This window comes from Penicillium diatomitis, assembly GCF_028827545.1.
Source record: "Penicillium diatomitis strain IBT 30728 chromosome Unknown utg000012l_segment0_segment0, whole genome shotgun sequence".
NCBI classification, from domain to species: Eukaryota; Fungi; Ascomycota; class Eurotiomycetes; order Eurotiales; family Aspergillaceae; genus Penicillium; species Penicillium diatomitis.
In genome coordinates, this window is record NW_026623184.1 from 304,288 (window position 1) to 318,868 (window position 14,581).

General features: G+C 50.7%; 5 protein-coding genes across 5 annotated transcripts; 2 read left to right on the forward strand and 3 right to left on the reverse strand.

Moving 5' to 3' along the window:
- Positions 1 to 77: 77 nt before the first annotated feature.
- On the forward strand, positions 78 to 3,538 carry N7539_008081 (FUSC family protein; the record flags this gene model as incomplete). The annotated part of the gene is made up of 5 exons (XM_056937681.1): positions 78 to 137; positions 275 to 1,612; positions 1,676 to 3,107; positions 3,183 to 3,344; positions 3,438 to 3,538. 5 exons carry the CDS (start codon positions 78 to 80, stop codon positions 3,536 to 3,538), a joined length of 3,093 nt encoding a protein of 1,030 aa, XP_056786773.1.
- Positions 3,539 to 4,018: 480 nt separating this feature from the next.
- N7539_008082 (TADA1 family protein) lies at positions 4,019 to 5,636 on the forward strand (the record flags this gene model as incomplete). Its single annotated transcript, XM_056937682.1, has 4 exons — positions 4,019 to 4,226; positions 4,407 to 4,681; positions 4,762 to 4,870; positions 4,960 to 5,636. The coding sequence occupies 4 exons, from the start codon at positions 4,019 to 4,021 to the stop codon at positions 5,634 to 5,636; spliced, it is 1,269 nt and encodes a 422-aa protein (XP_056786774.1).
- Positions 5,637 to 9,404: 3,768 nt separating this feature from the next.
- N7539_008083 (uncharacterized protein) lies at positions 9,405 to 10,139 on the reverse strand (the record flags this gene model as incomplete). The annotated part of the gene is made up of 3 exons (XM_056937683.1): positions 9,405 to 9,794; positions 9,834 to 9,917; positions 9,978 to 10,139. The coding sequence occupies 3 exons, from the start codon at positions 10,137 to 10,139 to the stop codon at positions 9,405 to 9,407; spliced, it is 636 nt and encodes a 211-aa protein (XP_056786775.1).
- Positions 10,140 to 10,145: 6 nt separating this feature from the next.
- Positions 10,146 to 10,564, reverse strand: N7539_008084 (uncharacterized protein; the record flags this gene model as incomplete). The annotated part of the gene is made up of 2 exons (XM_056937684.1): positions 10,146 to 10,396; positions 10,558 to 10,564. 2 exons carry the CDS (start codon positions 10,562 to 10,564, stop codon positions 10,146 to 10,148), a joined length of 258 nt encoding a protein of 85 aa, XP_056786776.1.
- Positions 10,565 to 11,341: 777 nt separating this feature from the next.
- On the reverse strand, positions 11,342 to 14,357 carry N7539_008085 (U4/U6-U5 snRNP complex subunit PRP6; the record flags this gene model as incomplete). Its single annotated transcript, XM_056937685.1, has 4 exons — positions 11,342 to 11,485; positions 11,581 to 11,658; positions 11,717 to 13,868; positions 13,978 to 14,357. The coding sequence occupies 4 exons, from the start codon at positions 14,355 to 14,357 to the stop codon at positions 11,342 to 11,344; spliced, it is 2,754 nt and encodes a 917-aa protein (XP_056786777.1).
- Positions 14,358 to 14,581: the final 224 nt, after the last annotated feature.

A 14,581-nucleotide genomic window follows, 5' to 3' on the forward strand; every position in this document is an offset into this window, starting at 1 on the left:
CTGTCATACACAATGGGATCTTGCCCATACTCAAATTAACTTTACCTCGCTTTTCGAGGGCGGGAGAGCCGCACTGAATGGCGCCGTCTGAATCTGGGGGAGCTCCCAGTAGCTCCCGCCGCTTATTGCGACCCAAGGTATGTATGTGCCCGATCGACGCTTTTTGAGCTCTGCAATCAGACAGCCCTGAAGCGCACCCAAAACGGCGCGCGAGGTGAGAAAAATGGCGAGCGAACATTTTCGGACAAACACTAAATGAACGGCTCAATCACAGCTGCGAAATGCAACATTCGTCCTCCCGCGAACCGGTCAGCGATTGAAAGGGCTCGTCAGCCTCCGCGATTCCGCTCATGGACCAAGCCCACCGGACAATCAGGGCGACTCGCGAGAAGAGCGGCGCGGTTTGCTCACGGGGGAAATCGAACCACATCATGATGGGTACGGGGAATGGCTGTCAAAGCAGGCGCAACAGCTGTGGGCTCGGCTGCTGAGCTTCATCACCTCCGAGCAGGGCATCGGGGTGCTAAAATGTAGCCTGGCCTATCTGCTCGGCTCCATGGCCACGTTTGTTCCGACTTTGTCGGCGTTCTTGGGCCACCAGCAGGGAAAGCATATGGTCGCAACGGTGACCGTGTACTTCCATCCGGCACGATCGCGAGGAAGCATGTATCGCGCATTGATCTGCGCAATGCTCGCCTTCTGGTATTCAGCTTTTTTGTCGATCACGAGCATGCTCGTGGAGAATTTCTTCCAGGATACGTTGGATCTCCCTGCGTTGGGACATGCAGTTGTTGTCATCGTCTTTTGCGGCGGCGGACTGGGGTTCGTCGGGTGGACGAAGCAGAGACTGGGGGACCCATTGGTAAATGTGGCATGCTCGCTCACTGCCCTGTCCACGATCACAGTGTTGACCAAGGAAGGTGCGGTGCAGAATGGAGACTTATCCTTGAATAAGATTATTCAGGTATTGAAAATGGTCATCATGGGGGTGGTCTTTGCGGGTGCCGTCTCGTTCACAATATTCCCTATCTCGGCGCGCAAAAAGCTCCGTGCAAATTTGATTACCACGACCGACACATTGGCTGTGATGCTAGCCTTGATCACCGAGAGCTTCCTTAGCGGATCTGAAGACGAGCTCAAATCAGCAGTGTTCATCGAGGCAGAGACGAAACACAAAAAGGCTTACAGCCAGCTTGACAAATTGATCCGCGAGGCAAAGCTCGAGCACTACTTTGCCGGTACAGAACGAGAGTACAGACTTGAAAAGAAGCTCGTTCGTTGGGTCCAGGATATAACCCATAACATGGGTGGCTTGCGCAGTGCGGCATTGCTTCAGTTCAGCTTGATTCGGGAAACATTTGATCGTGAAATGCAAAATTCGACCGGACAATCCGGTCCGCCCCATCCTACTTACTACACTTCCTTGGAACGCTCCTGGTCGTTCCCCGATGGAGCATTTCTCGAACCTATTGACGAGCAACCCGAGGAAGAATTTACTAATGGTGGCACCGCCGGTACGCCAGACTCGAATGGAGGAGTGAAGCCGACCAAGCAGCCTCTGCTCCCTGCGGAGGTGTTTACGCTCTTCATTTCCCACCTGGGACCAGCCATGGTATGTCTTGATCGCAAGCGTTTCCGCGAGTTGAGTGAAGTAATACTGACCTTTCCTTGAAAGCGGTCCCTCGCCTTCACTTTGAAGGAGATCTTCAATGAAATACCTATTGGGCCAGCACCCGAATATAAAGTCTCCGTTCACAGTCGGCTACTCACCAGCCTGGATTGTGCTCTCGATCTTTATCAAAAATCGCGCGAACGAACGCTCAATTCACTTTACCAGCAAATCGAGACGATCACGTTGAGAACGCCCGAAGCCCAAGCGGACTTGGAAGAAGTTTCTGCTAGCTGTGGTCACTTCAGCTCTTCGCTTCTCGAGTTCGGCGAGCAACTGCACGATCTACTCGAAATCTTGGATCAGCTCCAGCTTGAACTGGATGAACGACCCGGCGGCAGATCCTGGAACTGGCTCAAATTTTGGCGGAAAAAGAACGCTGGCATGAGCAATCCGCTGGAGATTCTGGAACCTCTCAGAGCCGATGCATCGATTCCCGCTCCAACGTCCATTCGACCGACTTCACCCTCTGAGAATACAGTGAAGCAACGACTTGGGTATCGCATTTGGAAATCATTTAGATGGCTGCGGCGCGATGACACTAGATTCGCTATCAAAGTTGGTGCGGGTGCGGCTCTTTATGCTTTGCCGGCATTCCTACCCTCCACCAGACCTTTCTACCAACACTGGCGTGGAGAATGGGGTCTTCTGTCATACATGCTGGTTTGTTCGATGTACGTCGGTGCATCCAACACTGTGGGATCCGCTCGATTCCTGGGAACTTGTTTGGGCGCAGTCTTGGCAATCCTGGCCTGGTACATTTCTCAAGGCAATGGAATTGTCCTTGCCATTTTCGGCTGGCTTATGGCTATCTGGATTTCCTACATCACCATTGTCCAGGGCAACGGCCCGCTGGGACGATTTATTATGCTCACATATAATCTCTCGGTTCTATATGCATATTCGCTCACCCAAGAGGTAGCAGACGGTGACAAGGACGAAGGCGGGCAACAGCCTGTCATTGGGGCGATTGCGCTTCATCGAGTTGTCGCTGTGCTTTCCGGCTGTCTCTGGGGTGTGATCATCACCCGGTTGATCTGGCCGATTCGAGCGCGCGACAGACTGAAGGACAGCCTCAGTATGCTGTGGCTTCGACTCAGCCTAATCTGGAGACGGAATCCCCTATCAGCTATGGTTGAAACGAGAAAGGCTGTCGCATACCTGACTGCGCGTGAGAGGCTAGACTTTGAGCGCTTCCTCACTCGCTTGGAGACTCTGCTCGCTTCAGCACGGTCAGAATTCGAGCTTCGCAGCGCGTTTCCAGCAAAGACATATACGAATATCATTCAACGCACCCGAAGTATGGTGAATGCGTTGAATGCGATGAACCTTGAACTAATGAAGACTGAGACTGCTACCGATGGTGAGATCAGTCTTCTTCGGTATACTGCGACAGAGAGGCATCAGCTCTCAGCTCGAATCAGTCATCTTCTCTCCGGTAGGTCTTTCATGCTTTTTATGTGAGCTGGTCCCTTGTGTTGTTCTAACCTCGCTCTTCCTTGCTTCTCGTTAGTTATGGCGTCTTCGATGAAACTAGAATACCCCCTCAACGATGTCTTGCCTAGTATAGACCATGCTCGAGACAGACTACTCGCGCGGATATATCGATATCGGCAAGACAATGATGTGTCACTGCTGACGACCGAGGAAGAAAGCTCGCTGCTGTATTCGTATAGTAAGTCCTATGCCAGTTTGGACCCTTTCCAGAGGGCTGTCGGAGAGGTGTCAGATCTTTCGCTGATCATTCTCTGATCATTCTCGATTTTAGTTCTCGTCACCGGACAATTTTCTGAAGAAATCCACCAAATATTGGCGGATATTGGACAGCTTTTTGGTTTTTGGAGTGAAGACATGCTGCAACTGGCTTAAATACCAACTGCTCACCATTTACCCCGGATTTCTTTTTCCTCATCAATTCCCCGTGTATATGTGAAAGAATCAACAAGTAATTGATTGTAAATCTTGCTAGAGCTCTCCACCATCGTGTTTGACCCAGGTAGCCCAGATTGAATCAAAACAAACAGTGTATCTCAATCGCAGTTGTTTGTACCTCGTCGTCTTTGGTCTGTTCGCGGAGCACGAGAGCGTCCGTTTCTGGCGGGGGCAGCTGCAACTTTCGGAAACCTCACTTCCAACCTCTCGTCCTCGCCCAACCCTCCTTTCATCAATTATCTACCATTCCCATCGTCGCTTCATCCATTTCACTCCCTCACTCGTTTCCTTTCCACGTTCACAACCTCCAAAATCAACATCGTTTCCTCCGAGCCCGTCTTCATGAATGCGTGATCCTCACGACCCAGCCGCCCTTCGGCCTCGCCTCGCCGCGCTCCTCCCCGTCCGCCCGCTATCATGCAAATCGATCCCGCGGCTCTGAGTCGCCCAGACTCATCTAATGCGACCAAGACCACCACGACAACTTCATCCACGACGGTGAAGTCATCACGAAGTCTCCCCTCGGTGCCGCGCCTTGACCTGGAACCGGCTTACACTGAACTAAAGGCCGCCATCGGCGACAAGTGGGCGGAATACAAGGATGCTACAGCCTCCTTCTTACTAGGTATGTTGGTGTTCAATTCAATCGTCGTATGTTCGCGAACAAAAAGACCACTATTACCTCATTGTGGCTCGGGGGTCCGTCTTGCGCGCGCGTGTGCGCGGAGAGCCTCCTTCGCAACGCTGTTCCCATTCTCCCACCAAGTCAACCCCAGACCTCCTGACCCTTTTATTCAATTTACAGGACACTGCAACCAACACGAGTACGCGTCGCGAGTCGATTACTTCCTGTGTGCCGACACAAAGATCGAACACCTACATAATAATTTCATATGCGCGATCTTTGCCAATCTCACACGCGACCTCCCCGACCATGGCGTCGCAAACTGGGTCTCGGCGAACGATAAGCCGTCCTTGGTGTCCAAGCCGGTGTCGGGAGATGCGGCCGAGCAGAGATTGAAGACGGAGGTGATGCAGCTGCCGCCGCGGGATCGGCGCAGAATCAAGGCCATTCCTGAGGTTTGTGTCTCACGAAGGGGTGGAAGAAGTGAAGGGTCACGAATATCACGATTGCTAATGAGACGATCTCTGGATTGCAGCGAGACCCCAACGACGTACCTGCGACGGAGTTGGAAATCTACCACCAGGCGAAACAGATCAAGCTCCCCAGTCAGGTTCCTGCGAGTGCTGGGGGTTTGAACAAAACGAGTAAGTGGTCACATGTTGTGGTCTCGGTGAGAGAAATCAGCGGTGGGTGAGGTGAGAATGCACATACTGATACGAGTGGCTGTCTTCAGATTGGGAGCTAGAGGTTCGCAAACGATATGCGCAACCGCTGGCTGCGGACACGGGCGAATTTCCCGATGCCGAGTCGATCTTCGCTCGAATGGTCCCAATGTGCTACGAAGAGTCCCTGCCAGGTGGCGCCAGTCTACCATGTGCAGAATTCATGGCGATCGCCACGGAGACCTTCGTCAAGGACGTCTTGTCTGCGGTGTTCTCGCGCACGCGCTGCAATGGCCCCTCGGGAACCATTAACGGTATGATGAAGCGCAATTACCGGCAGCAACTAGAGCGTGAAGAACTCGCATTCACGCGAGGTGAGATCGCCAAAGACACGGCGACCGGTCTACTCCCAGTTGAGGCGAAAGAAGCCGCGACACGTCGCTCGCTTGGTGTCAGAGATCTCCGGCTCACACTTGAGCTCAGCCGCGGCGTCCTCGGTCATATGCCCCTCGTGATCAACCAGGTCATGGGTGGGTACTTCGAAGACGAGCTCGATACGAGCAAACAAGATCGTCTTGGAAACGGCGCCAGTGCCTCTCACGAGCCCAAGCCTGAGAAGCCCGATGACGACGAAATGGACCTGGACGACGACGAAGATGACGAACTTTCCGACTGGGAAGGAGGCGCTGCTTGGGACCGCGAGCAATTGGGTAGCTTGCTCGACGATTGTTTGTCCATGGCTGCTTGATAAATTTCAGGAGAAAAGCACCCAGAATTGATACCCCCATACCCGTTCCATTACTGCTCCTTTGGCTTGCTCTAATTTTGCAAATTTCCTTCAACCTTCCAATCTTATTTGTATACCTAACTACAACGAAACCTTTATCATAGTCGGTAGAACCGTCACTCTGCCGGTTGATGGTCTTTATGCCTCCAGCTGGAGGAGGTCTCCCTGTCCACCAGGGCACTGCAATAGGGGATCGAACTATCGTCGATCACTTCCTTACTCATTCTTGTTTCGAGTGCTCAGTACGACCGATCTAGATATTTGAGGGTTCCTTGGTAAATGAGTGCCTCGGCATATTCAGAGCTCAGCACCTCAGTGAGTCAGTATTATGTATGTGAAGGCAAGTTCTTCCCTAGTCCTTGTACTATGTAGAGGCTCCTTCGTGGGCGCGCTGATTCGAGTACGCGGGGGCACAGAGAGAACAAGGCATAATGAATGTATTGGTGACTGGTGAAAAGGCAAACCAGAAGCAGAGAAGAATTGACAAGTATCGAAACAATACAGGAGGCAAGGTAGGGAGAAGAAAAGAAGCGATGGAAAGAAGAGGATTGTGGGAAAAAGAATAGCATGGAAAAATGGCGATAAATAGAAACAATCCTCGTAAACTAAGACGAGATTCACTAAGACGAGGTTCAACAGAGGGCGGTACACGCAAGGAGAGAAACTCTCATGTATCACATGATTCTTGGACCTGCAGGGTAGGTCCTTCGAAGTTCGAACAAGTCATGCAGGCAAGCATCTATCACAGACCTGGCAGGTCGTGGACAGGTGTTGACATTGCAACAACCGTTCCCTCTCATATCTCAGGTCAAATGGGCAGTGCGTCTCTTGAGCGACAAACGAAGTCGATTGGCACTGGCAATACTCTCTGGATGCTCGTGTTCTGGCACCTTCATTTGTTCTGATAGAGCTCGTCAGTGCATTGATTCTGCTTTCTTGCGTTTTCCTTTAACTCCGAAGTACAGATCCAAGGCCTGACGCTGGAAACTGGGTGTGGATGTTCGTCTCTAAGCACTCTCTGTCGCCCTAGTTGGGCTCGTCGATAAATCTATTCTGTTTCCTTAAAGAGCTCTTGTCTCAGAAGTACGCAGCCACTATTGCTTGTAGGCGTGAGCGCGTCCCGATGTTCATACCCAAGGTGATCGGCACTTATAAGTCTCTCTGGGTAGTCAGACCGAAGCAACATCACTTTTATATTGGAGAGTTTCAACTCAGGGGTGTCTTTGCGCCCTATCTTCAGATTATCAATCGATAAGGTCTTATTGTCAAAAATCTCCCGATCGCTCCGTATACGTGGTTGGGAATTTATTTCCAACCTAATCAGCTTTGAAGAGCGTGGGAAAGACCTGGCCCTGACGGGAAAGGTCATCCGTGTGGTCAGCATTCTGTCTTGAAAAGTCATTTGTAAGAAGAATTTGCCGCGAAATATGATTGCTCAGAACTGACTGGTCATTATACTTGGATCACCGCTAAGTATATCTATATGGAATGTAGCTTTCATAAAAGAAGTTCAAAGAGGTGCGAAGAGGTTGGTAGTTCTCATACTTTCAAATTGCCGTCTAGTATACCTCTAGCATGAGGTGGCTCCCTTAATGGAAGGCGGCAAACAGTGTCGCACCAACGCTGAAAACCTGTCACTGCTGTCTTTATAAAATTGACTGGCTTACTAAATTTCTGTGGAACTAGACCTCGCAGGTAGACGGGAGTATTTGGGTATCAGGGCGCGGTACGTTGTCAAGAACCGCCTCGATGTCATGACTTTGACTGGCAGACCTACTAGGCCTTCTACTGGATATGATGTCTCCAACATATGGTTTCAATTGTGAGTCATTCCTCGCTCGGGCAGTTCTTTATGAGTCATGGCAGATACAATTGGAAGTCAGAAGGATCTGAGTCGTAGTGAGAGTCAGATGATCGCTTGATCAACCGCCCGAGACCTAGGTATCGAGTATGAATGGATGACTCGCGAAGCATGTCACCCTTTTTCTTGGTGAATCACAGTGCAGCACAGCCTCATACTACAAAATGAGCACATTACGGCTCGACGCTGTGATTGATTGCTTATGTAGCAGCAGCAGCAGCAGCAGCAGAGTTGTGTTGGATCATCCAACTTACTCGGAATCTGCTGAAATATCTGAAGTACCCAATTCACAATAGTGAAGTGGCCAGGCAGGCTAGATGGGTGGGAAACTCAGTGAAGGGGGTCCTAGGACGGTTCAAACCGCGGACAATATTTTTCTTATTAGTTCGCACTTACATCATGCTGTTGAATACTCTTGATACTGGATACATGACGGTGACTTCTTCAATGACCAACGAAAGCCATGTGATGAATCAAGGGGTTGATGGTGTTTGCTGTTAGGATATCAATTCCAAGTATGCAAGTATCCTAAAGACACAATGACTTTTCTACGGTAGATCGAAGGTCGTTGGCTCGAATATAGGGACACACACGAGTCAGTATCCCAATATCAACACCATTCTGCGAGAAAATCCGGCTTGCTCGAGTAATCCGTACAAGAGTCTGATGCAACGCTGTGGATTGGGCGCCTTTGATATAAAGAGCAACTTTCGAGACCTCCCTGGCCTTTAGCCTTGCTGTCTTGAATTCAGAGTCGGGTTGATAAGCGCTTTCTCTTCCAAACCTCAAATTTTGAGCTTCATTCTCGTTGAGTGTCAGTAGACCTTTCTGCTTGGGTGTCGAAGAAATGGGCCCCAAGACTGACGACTTGACCTGATAGTACATACACGGGGCTACGCTGTGGTGCCCAGACACGGATATATTCTATACCTCGTGAAAGTCAGACTGTATTTTTAAGTCAAACTTCGAGTAGTACGCAATTTTTGCCATAGCTTGAAATCCGGTCGTGCGTTTCAAATCTCGCATAGCAAGATGGGGGACCGAAGCTCCGATTCGAGTTACGACGGCAACGTCGAGTAGGCCGAGGCTTTCGTGAGGATGAGGCCTAGAGACATTGCACAGCTTACTTCGTCTGGCGATACTGCGCGGAAGAATAAAAACAAAAAGGAGCTTCATGGTCACGAGAAAGCGATAGAGGTTTATGCAAAGAAAAACCACGGTGATACAAGCAAGAGCAGCACCTAGGGACAGATCACATAAAAGTTGTCAACAAGCCAGATACTATATACACAAATAGCCTCGGGCTTGAAATGCTTCGGGTAGAGAGACATCATATTGTTCCTTGTATCTCACCTTTTTCTCAATAAACGAATAGATATGGAATGTCCAGTAGGGCATTGCGAATTCCCAAAACGTTGGGTTGTCGTGGTGCGACTTAGTAAACCTCGGCTGGATATGGTCATAGAAAATGGAGAACATCGCTGATGGGGCTTCTGAGTGCAAGTGCACACCAATGTTCCTCTCTCCCATCCTTGTTGCAAGACAGAGTCGAAGCTGACTGGGTCATCGGACTTGCATTTGGATTCTTGCTCGGCAAATGCCTTCGTTAGCTCTGCTTGAATGCTTTCGTATTCTTCGAATTTAATGTCATCGGCGACCTGATCTGTCAGCCAGTACGGTGGCTGTATCATTTCTATCGGATGCGAGCAGGCCCATTCGAGATCAACAAGACATGTAATATTCCACTTGTCGTCCACAAATATGTTGCGGTGGCTCAAGTCCGTTAGGTTGAGAAAGAATGGCCCTCGAGAGAATTCTCGACGAAAGAGACAAGACCATATACATCTCATGACCGCCAATGCAGACGTTTAATAAGCACCATCTGGTATGTCAATGATTGCGTTAGGCTGACGCCTGAGTCGACTTTCGTGGAACGCAAGTCTGTCGCAAATATGGGCGTCAACAGACGCGTAGGTCAGGTTTCGCGGCAGACCAGCTGGGATGGGTTCATTCTCTAGTTGTTGAATCTGCATGGTAAGAAGACGATTGCTCAAGATCAGATATCCATCGCCATCGAGCGTAAATGAGCCAATCTTGGGCAATGGGGTTCGGGCCAGAGCCAAAATGACGCGTGACAAGCTATGGAAGAAATTGCTGCGAAGTTCGGTGTCATGGCGTCCTTCTTTCCAGGTTTCAGAGAGCGATTTGCCTCGTGATGGATCGATGTATTCGATCAATAAATACGGTTTTCCCAAAGGCTCAGCTTTGCGAGGATGCGGAACGTATTAAGAGGGCACTGGGTAGCCAGACATTGGTAGTACTGAGCGACGCAAACGCTCTTCAGCACGAATGAGCGTAGGTAAATTATCACGCAAGGTGAACTGGGACAATTGAGTTCAAGCACTGATCCCCCAACGATAGGCCATGAAGTGGTCACTCACTGTTCTTCCATTCGAAAGTCCGAGCCCACATAGCCGAGGTATAGGAACAGTTGCGCAATTTTGCTCAATCCATGCGTGTGTGCCAGCCTCACAGAGAACGTTTTCATCCGAGTTGCTTGAATGAGGGTCTTCTCCAATGCCATATGGTAAGGGAAACCGCATTACCAATCATTTCAGGGGACGTTCTTTGCGACCACCCGCATTGTGACCACCGATGTGAATCAAGATGCACACATTGAAGGATCCGTGGACCCAATCCTCCTGATCTGCGACGTAAATCTCTTCCGTTGACTCTAGGCCAGGGGGATGAGCAGTGAGATATTTTATGACATGAATGTGTTGTGACGGATGGTTGAAAAGTTTGACTCTTTGGGCATGATTGCTCAATTCATCGAGTATGTCCGTCTCTTTTTCCTTGGCTTCCTCCCAGGTGATTTCCCCGTGAAGCAATCAACGGGGTCTTAGCCCGTTCGGCGAATCCATCGAAGCTTTTCAATGTACGGCGCTGAGTGTTTTTCAGGATAAGCTATCACGTTGCAGAATTGCGAATCCACTGTGGGTTGAATTCGACATGACATACCCAGCATGATGGCACAGGGGGAAGTACGTAAATAACTTCCCAGCTACTAGTAGCCGCCAACCCACGTCGGCTCGGTCCAATTCTTCTCCCGGTGAAGCTCATGTGATCAACTTCATGATTCAGGTCGCATAACATTTCCAAAAATCGAAGTTAAGCGCCCATAGTCTTGAATACCGAATTGTCTGCCACAACAGACCTGTAGGCGCTCCGTTGCCTTCGAGTCCGGGGTACGGCTCGGGATCACAGTGTGGACTGTGGAGCATAGTATAGTTAAAACTTAAGCGTATCCACCTCTCGAGGACTACCTAATCCACACTTCAAATGCCACTAAGTTACTAATTGATCAATCCCAGTACCTTCTCTAGAACAATCTAGAACCGCCATGGGTATAAGCGCTCAATGGTGGAGTCTCACCCACCTCGATCAAATTGTACACCTTGTAAGATGATAGATCAAGCCATACATATTATGAAGCTCACGAGTCAGCCTCGTCCACTGGCACCGATAAGAAATACTGAGTGTTGGCAGACGAGAAGGAAGGATTCTTCTAAAGACTATGGACTGGAGAAGTCCTAAATTGACCTCAAAGGAGAGTCCCGTGCGTCTCACGTATCTTCCACGTCCGTTCCACGTCAAGAAAGGTATCGTTCTTTAATTGAGTCTGTATAATTCATATTCAAAACGCCATCCATGACCATAGAAATAACAAACAGACGCCTTCGTTGTGCATATAGACAAGATACTCCGTCGTAATACATTGTTTCAAAACTATCATCTCGTAATCTTAATTGACCGCTTCAGCAACAAGCTTCAGAATTTCTTCTGTTGGCTTAGATGCATTAGCCGGGTCTTTTGCGATGGATTGCCATGCTTCGCCGTGTTTGGGCTCTGTGATGACGCACTTTGAGATCACGTCTGCTCGTTTTTCCTGTGCAAAAATGAATAAATGTGAGCAATTGGCCAATCGAAAAGCAGCAGGGATTTCTGGGCTGCCTGAAATAAGATCAAAACATCCGAACCTACCTCCGTGCCATGCTGCAGCAAGAATTTGTAGTACCACGCCCATCCATCACCATAGTCGCTATCCGCAACGATAGCCTTCTCGAACCACGTCATGGCTTTTTTCGAGGCGGCGCTCACCCCAGAAAATTCGTGCAACCGTGATGAACAGGATCGGATCATTCTCAACCTTCTTGATGGCCTCCAGGCTACGTGCCTTGCGCGAGGCCCGCGGCTCAAGGTGCCAGATACTCTCGCTCCATAAAAGACCTGATGCAGGAACGTCTTGTAAGGCTCGGGCCATGAGAACCTTGGCCTGAGCAATGTTGTTAGCGCGTCGCTCGACGCGAACACTTTCAGTCCAGAGCTCGGGACTCTTAGGTACAGCGAGACGCGCTCGGTCAAGAACAGATCGAGCTCGAACCACTGCACCGGCTTTCTCTTCAAGTCGCGATGCTAGAAGCCAGAGAGGAACCGACTTGGGGCAGGCTCGTGTGCCGGTACCGTACGCTTCGCGTGCCTGAGGGAACTTGTTTTGTGACTCGTAGATTTGACCCTTCATCATCCAGAGCTTGTCAGCCTTGGGATATTGCTGTAATGCCTGGTTGACAAGGTCCAAAGCCTCGTCGATGTTGCCTAATTGCCGCTCGAAAGCGACACTCTTGATCCAGACACGGTCGGTACCAGCCTCACGACGAGCTGTCGAGAGTAGCTCGCGAGCTTGATCGGTCTGTTTGGCATCGGCTTCCAACTTGACAGCGGCAAGCCAAATATCCTCATTGTTGGGGTTCTGATTGAAAGCACGACCCAAGACTCGTCGCGCATCATCAATTTCACCTGACTGCCACTTCTCTTTGGCAAGATGGAGCCAAAGCTCTTCGCTCTGTGGGCAAGCTTCCACGGCCTTCTCGAGGACTTGCCAAAGAGCCTCCTTGTCGCCATGATTTCGCTCGAGGTCCGCGGCCGCAAGCCAGATCGAACGACGGTTGACAAAGACTCGCAGCGCATACGCGTAGATGGCGCGAGCGGTTTCGTACTTGCCGCGAGCAATGCTGGACTTGGCGTCATCCATCCAAATGTCTTTGCGATCATCATCTTCGTCCAATCCCCATCCGAGTGTTTCGCGGATGATGGCACCACAGGTGAGAATGGCTCCTTCCTCCTCACATCGCTCGGCTTCGGCGATCCATTCCTCGCGCTTGAGCATGGCGTTCTCCTTGGCAAGTGATTGCACAGCACGCTTCATTACGTTGACCTTGTCGAAAGTACCCATCTGTTCCTGCAGTCGAGCAGCGGCAATCCAAATTTCGTGACTGGTGGGAACTGCTTTACGCGCTGCGTTGAGAACCTTTTGGGCGTTCTCCGGCGTCTCCAAACGCGCCAAAGCAAGCCACAGCTCCACAGACAGAGGAATCATCTCAACGGCTTTGGCCAAAAGTAGGCGGGCGTCAGCCGGGTCATCCTCCAAATTGACAGCTTCTTTCCAGATCTGAACCGATTGAGGGATATGCAAAATGGCCTGCCGCAAGACGTTCTTCTTCGCACGCGTCTCAGTCTCCAACTTCATAGCCTCGATCCACAGTCGAGTCGAATGATCATTATTCTTGATGGCGTTGGCAGCAATGATTTTCGCGTTGTGGCCCTCGTTCAATCGAATGTTTTCCAGCCACAAGTCTTCGCTCTTGGGACAGAGCTCACAGCCCTTGGCTGCAGCGTGACGAGCCGCCACGATGCGGCCAGCGAGTTCCTCCAAACGCGAGAGAGCAATCCATCCTGGGGCGTGCTTAGGATTCGTCTTTGTGACTGATTCCAGGAGAGGTCGGACTCGCTTGATATCGCCAACTTCAACTTCACCGGCCTTCATCTCCGTTTGCGTCAGGCTAGTCAAGTAGCCTTTGGGGTCGATGCTGGTCGCACTTCCCGAAGAAGCCGCGGTGGCTGATGAGCCCTGCGCAGCCTGGTCTAATCGCACTTTGAGAACCTTGTCACGAGCGGCACCAATGTCTGCGAAATTTGTCATTGTTCCGTCGGCGTTTTCTCCTCCACCTTCCGTGCCGTCATCGGCGATTGTGGTGTCGAACTGCGCAGAATCTCGAGCACCTGCAATGACGCTGTCGGGAACAGCGTAGAATCGCTGACGAAGGTTCTGCTTGGCGCGACGGTTCTTGCCTGTAAGATCACCAACTTCCGGGAGGTTGGCCCAGTCCTCTTCTGAGACTGCCGCGAGCGACCTCTTCAAGTCGGCAAATTGTTGTTGAATTTTCGGGTTCTTGCGTTCGTAGTCTTCACGTTCTTGCTTCTCGCGGGCTTCCCTATAGGTGGCGAACGATGCAAAGTCGGTAATCTATCCATCAAACGGGGAACTAGACCCGATGAACAAATCGTCTTTGAAGACAATGGACATAGGGGACGATGACTCACCTTCGAGCTTTGCGACGACGATCCATCTTCTCATCGACTTCCTGGTAAATGCGATCCGCTTCGTCATCTTCCTGGTCGAACTGTCCGTATGCGAACAGGCCGACCTCATTGTCGGGATCCTGAAACCGTTCATCGTCCTCCTCTTCCTTCTCCTCCTTGCCACCCTTCTCGCGGGACTTTTCTCCATAAGCTGTAGGAGCTGCTGCACCAAGGAGCGCTGCTCGTTTCGTCAGCGCAGCTTGGATCTGTTCCGGCGTAGGACCTTCGCGCGCGGGTCCAAGATCAGATCGCGTGGTGAAACCAGTCGCACCACGACCGAGACCGGCCACATAATTCTCAGGCGCCTGCTGGCTGAGAAAGTCCTTGCGTCCAGACGCCATTGTGAGGCACAGGTATCAAGCCGTTGAGCTCGAATGCGATGCGATACTGAGAGCTATCAACGCCCGGAAGAGAGACGGAGGGCGGGCCCGTAGAAAAGTAGGCCCGACTGCCGATAAGAGTCTTATCGCAACCCAGGAAAAAAAAGTCGCCCACAGTTCATCGGGCAGTCCGCGGGGAATAACAAGTTGCGGGCTTTTTCATTGCCAGACGTTGCTGTCGTATA